Source organism: Piliocolobus tephrosceles, chromosome 1 (assembly GCF_002776525.5).
Source record: "Piliocolobus tephrosceles isolate RC106 chromosome 1, ASM277652v3, whole genome shotgun sequence".
Lineage (NCBI taxonomy): Eukaryota > Metazoa > Chordata > Mammalia > Primates > Cercopithecidae > Piliocolobus > Piliocolobus tephrosceles.
This window is the reverse complement of record NC_045434.1, coordinates 195,327,368-195,339,231: the sequence shown is the minus strand read 5'-3', so window position 1 is coordinate 195,339,231 and position 11,864 is coordinate 195,327,368. Positions and strand designations below refer to the sequence as shown.

The 11,864-nt window shown below is 53.9% G+C and overlaps 1 protein-coding gene across 1 annotated transcript; it reads right to left on the bottom strand.

Moving 5' to 3' along the window:
- Positions 1 to 3,384: 3,384 nt before the first annotated feature.
- CD164L2 (CD164 molecule like 2) lies at positions 3,385 to 7,516 on the bottom strand. Its single transcript, XM_023219868.1, has 6 exons — positions 7,358 to 7,516; positions 6,703 to 6,870; positions 6,532 to 6,603; positions 5,982 to 6,026; positions 4,255 to 4,399; positions 3,385 to 3,710 (listed from the first exon to the last, which is right to left on the bottom strand). Exons 1-6 carry the CDS (start codon positions 7,443 to 7,445, stop codon positions 3,704 to 3,706), a joined length of 525 nt encoding a protein of 174 aa, XP_023075636.1. The 5' UTR covers positions 7,446 to 7,516; the 3' UTR covers positions 3,385 to 3,703.
- Between the last annotated feature and the right edge of the window lie 4,348 nt (positions 7,517 to 11,864).

The following is an 11,864-nucleotide window of genomic DNA, read 5'->3' as shown; positions in this document are numbered from 1 at the left end:
GGTTCGAGACCAGCCTGATTAACATGATAAAATCCCGTCTCTACTAAAAATAAAAAAATCAGCCAGGCTTGGTGGCATGCACCTGTAATCCCAGCTACTTGGGAGACTGAGGAAAGAGAATCACTTGAAACCGAAAGGCAGAGGTTGCAGTGAGCCGAGATTGCACCACTGCGCTCCAGCCTGAGCAAAAGAGCAAAAACTCCATCTCAAAAAACAAGAAAAGAAAGAAAGTGACTCCATGCTCAACCTTGAGTCCCATGAGGCTTGGGAAACAGCTGCTAATGTAGGCCAATCGAGCAGGAAGCGCTTGTAGGAAGGCCTGGAGGCCGGGAGGCCAGGAGGCCAGGGATGACGCAGCAGCCAGGGTCCAGATGTGAAAGATGAGGCCTGAGCTGGAGAGGGACCTCAGGTGATAAGGGAGGAGAGGAACGGCTCATTCATTCACTCATTCAGCAAACCCTCCCTCAAGGCCTCCTCTGCACCTCCCCGGTGCTTGTGGGGAGGGCTGAGGTGCAAGAGGTGTCAGGGGAAGTGGAGGCTGTGTTTGCCTGATAGGATGTGTTAGCGAGACGGATGCCCTGAGATTGCAATTCCAGTTCTAGGAATCTGTCTTCCCCACTGTCCCACGAGTGTGCCAAGATCTGCAGATAAGCCTGTTTACCACGGTGCTGTTTGTAAGCGTCAACGTGGAAATGACCCAACCAGCCACAGGTGGGATTCACATGGGATTCACTGATAGGACCATTCAGACAACTCATAGGGTGAATCTGATCTAAAATGAGAGGGGCAAAAACGCAAAACAGTATGCACAGTGTTGTATTATCCCACTTTGTATTTTTAAAATGCTAGAGGTGTGTGTGTGTGTGTGTGTATAGTAAATTCACAGAAAAAGTTCTGACACGGACCTTGTGAACTGTGGTTATTTCTGGAGAGTAGGACCAGGGAAGAGGTGGTTCTCATTTTTTTTTTTTTTTTTCGGAGACAGGCTCTCACTCTCTCACATAGGCTAGAGTGCGGTGGTGCCATCGTAACTCACTGCAGCCCCGACCTCCTGGACTCAAGCAGTCCTCCCACCTCATTCTCCCAGGTAGCTGGAACTCCAGACAGAGCCACCACACTGCGCTGAATTTTTATTTTTGTTTTATTTATTTATTTTGAGACAGAGTCTTGCTGTGTTGCCCAGGCTGGAGTGCAATGACTCGATCTCGGCTCACTGCAACCTCTGCCTCCTGGATTCAAGCGAGTCTCCTGCCTCAGTTTCCCAAGCAGCTGGGATTACAGGTGCATACCACCATGCCGAGCTAATTTTTGTATTTTTAGTAGAGATGGGGTTTCACTATGTTGGTCTGGCTGGTCTCAAACTCCTGACCTCAAGTGATCCACCTGCCTTGGCCTCCCAAAGTGCTGGGATTACAGGTGTGAGCCACTGCGCCCAGCCTACATTTTTATTTTTTGTAGAGATGGGTTCTCCCTATATTGCCCTGTCTGGTCTCAAACTCCTGGCTTCAAACAATCACCCCACCTCAGTCTCCCAAAGCGCTGAGATGACAGGTGCGAGCCACTGCACCTCCTGGCCAGTTTTTTTTTTTTTTAAATATATATATAGGGTCTCACTCTGTCACCCAGGCTGGAGTGCAGTGGCATGATCTTGGCTCACTGCAGCCTGGACCTCTCAGGCCCAAGTGATCCTCCCGCCTCAGCTTCCTGAGTACTTGGGACCACAGGTGTGCACCACCACACCCAGCTAATTTTTGTATTTTTAGTAGAGATGGGGTTTCACCATGCTGCCCAGGCTGGTCTCCAACTCCTGCGCTCAAGCAATCCTGCTGCCTCGGCCTCCCAAAGTGCTATGATTACAAGCATGAGCCACCACATCCAGCCCAGTTCTCACTCTTCATATAAACTTCTGTATAGTTCTTTTTCAAACCCTCACAGGCATTTACTACTTTTGCAAGAAAAAGAAAGCTTCCAATAAAGGAGGAGGGTGAAGAAGAAAACTCGTGCTGGGGGAGAAACAAGGGCAGGGTGACCCAGGCAGGAGGAGCTGCTTAGGCAGAAGGCTGGAGAAGAGAGAAGGCAAGGCAGATGGGATGTTATCATATCCCATAGAGGGGAAGCAGCAGGGGCTCTAGGAGGCCAGCGGGGAGTGCACAAAGGGGAGGCTGATTTCCAGAGGCTGGAAGCTTTGGCGGAAGTGAGGGTTCGAGGGAGGGGTGAAGAGGTGGATTGTGGTTGGCAGGGGGAGGTGGAGGTTGCAGTGAGCCAAGATCTTGCCACCCTACTCTAGCCTGGTGACACAGTGAGGCTCTGTCTCAGAATAAATTAAATAAATAAATAAATAAAAGAAATAAAAGAAAAGAAAAAATAAAATAAAATAAAAAGTGATAAGATTCGCAGCTACATGCCTGGCTCCTGACAAGTACCCATCCGTGGGAGATGTTACCATCAGGGAAGACTTCGGTGTCTGAGGACAGAAGGCAGGGCTTCCCAGGAGAGCCTGAGAGAGGAAGGCCAGAAATGGCTGCTTGGAGTCCCCGGGGCCCTTTCCACCTTGGCACTGGGACAGAGACCTAATTTTTGGAGGCTGAGCAAGCCTGGAGATGCCTCTGGAATGCTGTTCTGCTCACTCTGGAGTCAGAAAAGCCTGAATTCATTTTATTCTTTATTTTTATTTTCCTTTTCTTTTTTATTGATGGGGTCTCAACTATGTTGCCCAGGCTGGTCTCCTGGACTCAAACGATCTGCCCGCCTCAGCCTCCCAAAGTGCTGGGATTTTAGGCATGAACTACGACACCCAGCCCAGAAAAGCCTGAACTGAAACCCCAGCCCTGTCCTGTCCAGCTGTATGACTTAAGCATGTGTACTTACCTGAGTCTCCATACTCCGTGTGTACTTACCTGAGTCTCTCATCTGTAAAGGGGCAGGGGGTGGGGGTTAAGCACGTGTCAAAGATGAACTTGTTTTTTTTTTTTTTTTTTTGAGACAGAGTTTCACTCTTGTTGCCCGAACTGGAGTGCAATGGCGCAATCTTGGCTCACCGCAACCTCCGCCTCCCAGGTTCAAGCGATTCTCTTGTCTCAGCCTCCTAAGTAGCTGGGATTAGAGGTGTGCAATACCACGCCTGGCTAATTTTGTATTTTTAGTAGATATGGGGTTTCACCATGTTGGTCAGGCTGGTCTTGACCTCCTGACCTCAGGTGATTCACCCGCCTCGGCCTCCCAAAGTGCTGGGATTACAGGCGTGAGTCACTGCGCCCGGCCAGGTGAAAATATTTTAAAAGGTAACAGCAAGAGTCCTACGTGGAATTCCCATTAAGAAGAGGACAATGGCCGTACCCTCACCCCATCCAATCCACACACAGCCCAAGACACAGGACATGAAGCGCAGTGCAGAGTTCCTTTATTTGGGGGCAGTGCCCAGGCCAGTTGGTGGAAAGAAGCAGGCACAGTGCCAGGCTGGGGGGCCCAGCAGGGGCGATGGAGGAGACGAGGCGGTTGAGGGATGCTCTCAGCTGCAGGTTCCAGGGCCAAGACACGAGGAGATGTCAGGCATCAGACACTGAGCCTGCTTGGTGCCGACAGGAGCCAAAAACTGGTGGCCAGAGTTTTACCCATCCCCGCCCCCCACTTGCCCATAAGGAGGCCAAGAGGCCAGCCTCTGCATCCTCCTTTCCACTCAGAATGGAGTGCAGGCCCAAGGGGGTCAGATTCTGCGGAGGCCAAAGAGGACACTCAGGGAGGTTACCCTGCCTCAGCCAGCCAAGGACCCCCTGCCTCGAGAGAAGGCAGCAGAGGAAGAGCAAACACTTTACCACAGGCTGCAGCGACCCGCCCCACAGCACACACAGCACACACAGCATACAGGGCCTCAGGCACAGCTTCCCTTCTCAGAGCAAAACCCAACCAGACACACAGCCCAGCTCCTGCCCACAGCCACAGAAATGCAGGCCACAGGCTTGCCTGGGCTGGCACCTACTGGTTCTCTTCCCTGCTGGCAGCATGAAGGGAAAGGACACGGGAGGGCTCAGCTGGGCTCCTAGACCGGCCCAGGCTGAGTCCTGGTTCCAGCCAACACCTGACAAAGAAAGCCCCGCAACTGGAGGAGACAAAGGGGGTGCGGCTCACAGGGGGCACGCTGTCACTGTCCTGAGGGCTTGCCCATGGAGAAGACAGCACCCTGGGTACTGGAGGGGAACGGTGGGACAGGAACCAGGAGGTGAGCTGGGACTCAGGTACTGCTGGCCAGGTACTCACAGCGTCTGGTAGGTGCTGTCCTTGGCCTTGAGGAAGCGCAGCACAAAGAAAGCCACCGCCTGTAGGCTCAACACCAGCACGACACCTCCGAGAAAGCTGGCCCCGTCAAATCCAGGGCTGTGGGCCTCAGGGACTGGGGGGCTTCCTGCAGGGGTGAGGCAGGGCAGGGGTCATAGCAGTCACTATGAACCAGGATCCCAGTCCCACCCCCATAACTGGCACAAGTAACCTGGAGGCCCCAGTCCTCAATATGGGGTCCTTGAACCCTGGGCTCAGAAGTTTAGTCCAGATCCTGCAGGCAGCTGGGAAGCGCCTGGTGGGAGGAACAGTGGCAGGGGAGGGTGGGTGCTGTCCAGCCCTGGCTCTGCTCCTGGCTTGCTCTGTGGCTTTTATGCCACCCACATTCTCTCTGGGCCTCATGATCACATGGTCCAATAGGTGTCTTGGACCAGTGACTGGACTCCCACCCTCCCTGGGCCTCACTAGGCCAATAGGGTGAAGACAGAGCCAGACCTCAGACCCCCCGCTCAGAATTCCTTTCAGTCTTGGACCTCAGGGTTCAGAGCCAAGATGCAGATGATGTAGTCCCTTTTTAGGACTCCTAAGCCCTAAGACCCCAGTGTCACCCAACGTCAGAGCCCTCAGAGAGGGAAGAAGCAGGGGGAGAAGTGGAAGCCCCAACTGTCACCCTGCTAAGTGGGTAAGCGAGAACTGGACAGCGTGTGTTGGGGGGAACAGGGCTGAGGGACAGGCTTGGCGAAAGTCACCTCACAAGACACAGCCAGACTCACACAGGGTCCCCTGACCATTTCCTCTGCCCCATGGAAGGTAGAGCCTTAGGGCCATGGTTGCCAGGCTATGGCTAGGTGGCTCCCAGCTGTGCCATGGGACCTGTCCACTCCCAGCAGGGATTCAATTTCAGGCCCTGGGCTGGGTGCCCAGAACAGGGCAGGGCTGGTGGATGGAAGCGCATTCTGGGACAGTGGAAAGGGGCCCAGCCTGAGCTGAGTCCACCTCCCAGAAGGTGTAAGGGGTGGAAGGAGTCTGACAATATGAAGGGCAAACAATGGTCCCAGCTCCCGCTCAGGGAGCCCCAGAGAAGGAAGCTGGGGGATGAGGAGCAGAAGAGGGGAGAAATGAGCTGCATGAGGCTGATCTGGGGCTCCAGCTGAGGAGCTGAGCCATCAATAATTCAGCTTCTGAGATCAGTTTCTGGCTTTAATTAACCAAGGGCCTCTTCAGCCATCCCTGCCAAGTCTGGTGACCTCCAGCCCCTGAGAGGGAGTGGGAAGCAAGGGGTGGTGTTCTCGCCTCTGCTGTGCCAGGAATCCGCCTTGTGACCCTCTCTGGGCCTGGAGGGTGCAGTAGGCAGCCCCTGAGGATGTCTCCTGAGCAACTCGAGCTGCACACCCTCACCTCCAAGGACAAGTCCCAAGGGGTCACCTTGAGTTCCCAGAACTGGCAATGGAGAGGAGGGATGGGAACTGTCATTTCTTGATTGCCTTCAGTGAATCAGACACTGAAGTGGGCACCGTACAGCTTCTCATAAAACCTGTACAGCAACTCTTTGAGGAAGGCATCATCCAGCCCATTTCACAGATGCGGAGACAGGCTCCGAGGGAGAAGGTGCAGGGCTGAGGTCACAGAGCATGTCAGTGCCTGAGCCCAGAGCTGTCTTCCCCTGCACCTATGCTCCTCCCACTGCCTGGTACCCAGGAAGTACCCACCTGTTGTGACTGTCTTCGGTTCATAGGTGGGGTGGTGATGAGCAGCTGAGGAGACAGGGGATCCATAGCAAAGCAGCCTTCCCACCCCGACTCCCATCAAGACCCCAGCCCCCACTCACCGCTAAACTTCCGATTCAGATGCAGCCCTGCCCCTGCTGTAGACATCCAACATACTTGCAAGCCCCAGTCACACAGTTCCCTCCACCACCATGTGCTCTCTCTCCATCTCTACCTTCCAGGCTCATTACTGATGCCACTTCCTCCAGGAAGCACCCCCTCTCATTCCCGCTGAACTTCCAAAGTCCTTGCTATGCCTTAAACTAAAAGAAGAGCTAACACTCCCATTCCCTCCACACACCTGTACTAATTTTCAGATGAGGAAACAGGCAGAGAGAGGAGGGGACTTCTCAGTGAGCTACAGGCAGAACTGATACCGGGCCCAGGTATTGATGAGCACAGTCCACCCCTGAGAGAGGCTGTTTCCTCCTGGGGGGCAGGCTATGGCTGGGGAGACCCATGCAACTTGGCTTAGGCGCAAGAATCCCCTTACCTGGACATGCGTCTGAGCGGTTGTAGATGGAACAACCTTCCTTGACCACCTCAGCTTGAGCCACACAGTGTCCTGGAGGGAGAAGGTGCAGGGGGGAGATTTGGGGAGAGGGCCAAGTCCTTGGAGTTCAGAGCTGGGGGTACTCAACCTGGGGAGGGCTCAGCTCCCTACCTGGCTCCTCTGGCCGGCACTGCTCCCACACGCAGCCGGAGAGATTGCGCGCTCTGTCTCCCTCCACGCAGTGCTCACAGACCTCCAGCTGTTTGCAGGCCCCTTGGACCGCCGGCCAGATGTTCAGGCGGATCAGGGCTCCGCGCCCAAAGCCTCGAGCTCCTTTCCCTGGTAGTGCGGTGGAGTGGGAAGGGAGAACTCCTCGAAGCCAAGCTGTGGCACCCGCCCACCCTCCCACCCAACACTCCGGCGGCCCTCGCCCCTCTGCACACATCTGGGCTCTCACATACACTCGCCCCTGGATCCCCAAGCCCCAGCGCACACCTGTAGCTTCCACAGAACAGGTCTACACACACCTAGAGCCTCGCCACATTCACCCAGAGCCCCTCCCTTTGCATACACCTGGGGTTCCCAGATTCAGTTGGAGCCACCTCCCCCAGACCACCTGAAGCTCCCTAGGCCCCTACACTTGGGGCCTATATTTACACACAGGGCTCCACACAGAGCTGGAGCCCCCCTTCCACCCCTGGAGGCCTGCACTCGTCCAGAAAGCCCCCTCCTCTCAAGCCCAGGCTGCTCCTGGGGAGGCGGCTGGCTGAGGTGCAAGCTCCACCCGCCCCCGTCAGGCCCCTAACCAGACCCTGCCGCGAGTTACCAGCCACAGCCAGCTGGGCACACAGTAGGAGGCAGCAACAGCCACCACAGAGCGCAGTCCGCAAGGCGCGGGGTCCCGGCGCCTCCATGGGCTCCGGGGCGGGGGCCGTAGGCGGCGGACAGCGGCCGTGCGCGTCCTTCTGGCACTGGGCTCCGCTGAGCGTGTGCGGAGCGAGACCTGGGCAACTGGGGCGTGGCCAGGTGGGGGCGAGGCCAGTGGGAGCGGCAGGTGGGGCAGGGCTCGTCGGTCGGGGCGGAGCCAGGTGAAGGCGGGGCCAATTGGGGGCGTGGCTAGTGCTCGCGGCCAGATGAGTTCGGGGGTCTGGGGCGGGGCTTGGACTAAAGCAGGCGGGGTCGAGGACTGGTGGCTGGCATGGTTACTGTGTGCCTCCAAGGGCAACTTCTTGCAAATTCTAGTAAGTAGAGACTGCTTTGATCCCTGCTTCACAGGTGAGGAAACTGAGGCTCAAACAAGATGAGTGACTCGTTCGAGGTCACAGAGAGAGGCAGTGGCAAAAATCTGGATTCGAAACAAGGCCACTTCCTGTCTTTAGGGCTGGGTGCAGGCCCCGCTTTGTCGGGTACACCCTCCACCCAGGCCCCATGACCGCTGGGCCAGGCCCCAGCTGGCCCATGCCCTCTGGTTGCCCAAGCTCACCTCCGTTGCTCCCTCTCTGTTCACTGCACCCCTCCACCCGCCTCCCTTCTGCCCTTCATCCGCTGTGTCTGCCTCCGGCCTACCACATCCTCTGGCCAGGTCAGGGGTGACACCATTACTAGGCCAACTGGGCCTCTCCGCAGCCTTCCCCACGGCTACCACTCCTACCCTGGCACCAACCTCTTTTGGTTCTCCTCAGGCTCCTTAGGGGGCACTTCCTCTCCTTCCTCTTCCTCCTCCCCTCCTCTCCCCTCCTTCCCCCATCTGCTCCTCCTAACCATCTCTTAATCGATGGTGGCCCAGGTTAGTCCCCAGCCCTGTTCCACACTCTCCTGGGGTCATCCTGGACATTCCATTGCCATCAGTCCCCATTTAAAAGCCAACAGCTGAGGCAGGAGGATCGCTTGAGCCCAGGGATTTGAGGCTGTAGTGAGCTGTGATCATGGCATTGCACGACAGAGCAAAACCCTGTCTTGAATGAATGAATGCATGCATGCATGCATGCCAACAGGTCATGTATGCCAATAAATATATACACTCACTATGCACCCATTAAAAAATTTTTTTAAAAAGCCAACAGGTCTCTTAATCATCTCCAGGCCAGTTCTGACTTCACAGTTGCCACACCTGTAACTGACAATATATAGCTAGCAATTATTGACCCCTTACTAGCAGAATGTACATTTTGAGAGCTTTTACATGCAATTTCATCTCATGTCCACATCTCATGTCCTTGGCGTCCCAAAGTGCTGGGATTACAGGTGTGAGCCACCATCCCTGGCCCCACTTAACAACTTTTCAACAATGGCTTGATCTCCACAACCCTTTGATTTCTGGCTCTAGAAGTCTCTCTATCCTGGCCTGGGTGCTTCCCATCACCTTCCTACCCTCTAGGAAGATAGAACAGTGCCGCCCCCCTATATCTCTCTTCCTTTATCCTAGCTGTTCTCTCTCTTAGAGGGTCTGCCTCAACCCTGGACTTCATTTGCCTGGCAAACTAATTCTTCAAGACACTACTACAAGACCACTTCCTGCAGAAAGCCTTCTGTGACTGCCACAGAATGAGGCTGAGCTGCTGCAGCACTTAGCTAGAGATCTAAATCCATCTGCTTTTCCACTTCAGAGCCCTCCCCATCTCTTGCCTGAATGACTGCAGTGGCCTCCTAGTGGAGGCCTGCTCCCCATTCCAGTCTGTTCTGCACTCAGCAGTCAGAGTGACCCTTTGAAAACGTGTCAGGTCAGATCATAACACTTCCTTCCCACCAATGACGTCTGTCTTACTGATCTGGGATTACAGGCGCCCGCCACCACACCTGGCTAATTTTTTGTATTTTTAGTAGAGACAGGGTTTCATCATATTGGCCAGGCTGGTCTCGAAATCCTGACCTCAGGTGATCCACCTGCCTTGGCCTCCCAAAATGCACGAATTACAGGCATGAGCTACTGTGCCCAGCCAGTTGTTTATTAAGTAACCTTACTGTACCATGTTGTGACCATCTGTGTACATGTTTGTCCCACTGGCCTGTGAGCCCCCAAGAACTCACTTCTGCCTCACATGATCTTGCCTCTGCCCACTTCGCCTCTCCTCCCTCTCCCCTTTGCTGATTTAGCTGCAGACACACTAGCCTCCTCTCTGTGGTCCTCACACCCATCAGTGCTTTCTCTTCTTGGGGACTTTACACTTGTCATGTCCTCTCCTTAAGACTCCTGTTCTCTCTTCAAGTGACTTGCTCCATGACCTCTCTTCCTAAGAGAGGCCACCTGGTGATTCTACATCCCAACAGCTGCTCTTTTCTTCAGAGCATGTATCTAATGTATAATTAATTACTCATTTGTTTCCTAGGCTGTAAGCTTCATGAAGGTAGGAACCACGTTGATCTTCCCTCCTCAGTGAACTCCTTGCGCACAGTAAGGGCTAAATAGATGTTGGGGTTTTTGTTTGTTTGTTTGTTTATTGAGACAGAGTTTTGCTCTTGCTGCTCAGACTGGAGTGCAGTGGCGATCTTGGCTCACTGCAACCTCCGCCTTCCAGATACAAGCAATTCTCCTGCCTCAGCCTCCTGAGTAGCTGGTATTACAGGTGCCTGCCACCATGCCCAGCTAATGTTTTGCATATTTAGTAGACAGAGTTTCATCACATTGGCCAGGCTGCTCTTGAAAGCCTGACCTCAGGTGATCCACCCACCTCGGCCTCCCAAAGTGCAGGAATTACGGGCTTGAGCCACCGTGCCCAGCCAGATGTTTATTAAGTAACCTTACTATGCCGTGTTGTGACCATCTGTGTACATGTTTGTCCCACTGGTCTGTGAGGCCCCCAGGAGCTCCCTACTTGAATAGATTTTAAGGATCTATTTGTAGATTGTCCATCTCTCTGGATTAAAACTGAAGCTTGGCCTGGCACAGTGGCTCATGCCTGTAATTCCAGCACTTTGGGAGGCGAACGGATCACCTGAGGCCAGGAGTTCGAGACTCGCCTGGCCAACATGGTGAAACCCTGTCTTTACTAAAAAATACAAAAATTAGCCAGGCGTGGTGGCATGCCCCTGTAGTCCCAGCTACTCGAGAGGCTGAGGCAGGAGAATTGCTTGAACCTTGGAGGCAGAGATTGCAGTGAGCTGAGGTCGCGCCTCTGCACTCCAGCCTGGGCAACAGAGCAAGACTCCGTCTCAAAATAACTAACTAAATTAATTAGTTAATAAAACTGAAGCTCACTGAAGATGGCAGGAATTTTTGTTCACTGCTGTATCCTCTGTGCCTGGGAAATAGTAGATGCTCAATAAATATGTCTATTGACAGTTGAAAAGGCAGGAATGTGGCCAGATCATCTTTCTGTCCCTAACACTCACTGAACAAACCCTAAGCCCAGGGGAACTGCCAATAAATAATGGCTGAATGAATGGGTCTATGCTAAGAATATGGGCACTGATGATGCCTAGACCCTTGGGTCTTAGACAAAGGACTCAGGTGTGGAGATTATCTATGACTGACACACACGCACGCACGCATGCACGCACGCATGCACGAACACCCCCTTCCCACCAATTCCTCCCTCCCCAAGGGATTTCTCGGACTGGTGAAGACGGAAGAGGCAAGCAAAAAAGTCTCACCTGGAAGTGAGTCCTCACAGCCATCTGGTGGCCACCTGGAGAACTGCAGATATTGTCAGCCCTAGTCAAACTTTAGCTTCAGCCCCTTCTGGGAAGAAGGTGACATCTAGGCCAGAATGGAAGGCACACTGGACTTGGTGACAGATGGACCTGGCTTCAGATCCCAGCTCTGCCATTTACTATGTGATTTGGGGCAAGTCCCTTAGCTTTCCTAGGCTTCACCCAAGAAGTGGGGACACGGTCCCTCACTTTTGCCAGGTTGTTGTAAGCCCTGGGCTCTGGCTGGGCACCTGGTAGGTGGGAAGGGTTGGAGGAGGTATCAGTGAGGTAGGGACAGAGGGCGTGAGGAGAACAGGAGAGAAGGAACTATCTCTTCGTTTAGAGAGCAAGTATGCAGGGAAAGGAGACCTGATTGGTATGAGCAGTTTCGGTGCGTGAGGGAGAGCACATGCAGTTCACGTGAAAACACATTGCCCCCCGTTAGTCTCTTGGCTCTCCTGGGTTTCTTGGGGTTAGAAATGTCACTGCACGCTGGGTGCGGTGGCTCACACCTGTAATCCCAGAACTTTGGGAGGCCGAGCCGGGTGGATCACCTGAGGTCAGGAGTTCGAGACCATCCTGACCAATATGGTAAAACCCTGTCTCTACTAAAAAAATTTTTAAAAATAAAAAAAAATAGCTGGGCATGGTGGCAGACACCTGTAATCCCAGCTACTTGGGAGGCTGAGGCAGGAGAATTGCTT

Coding starts and splice junctions, on each gene's coding strand:
- CD164L2 (XM_023219868.1), bottom strand. CDS start 7,445: ATGGAGGCGCCGGGACCCCGCGCCTTGCGGACTGCGCTCTGTGGTGGC. Junction 6,871..7,357: donor TGCCCAGCTGGCTGTGGCTG/GTAACTCGCGGC, acceptor CCGCACTACCAG/GGAAAGGAGCTCGAGGCTTT. Junction 6,604..6,702: donor GTGCCGGCCAGAGGAGCCAG/GTAGGGAGCTGA, acceptor TTCTCCCTCCAG/GACACTGTGTGGCTCAAGCT.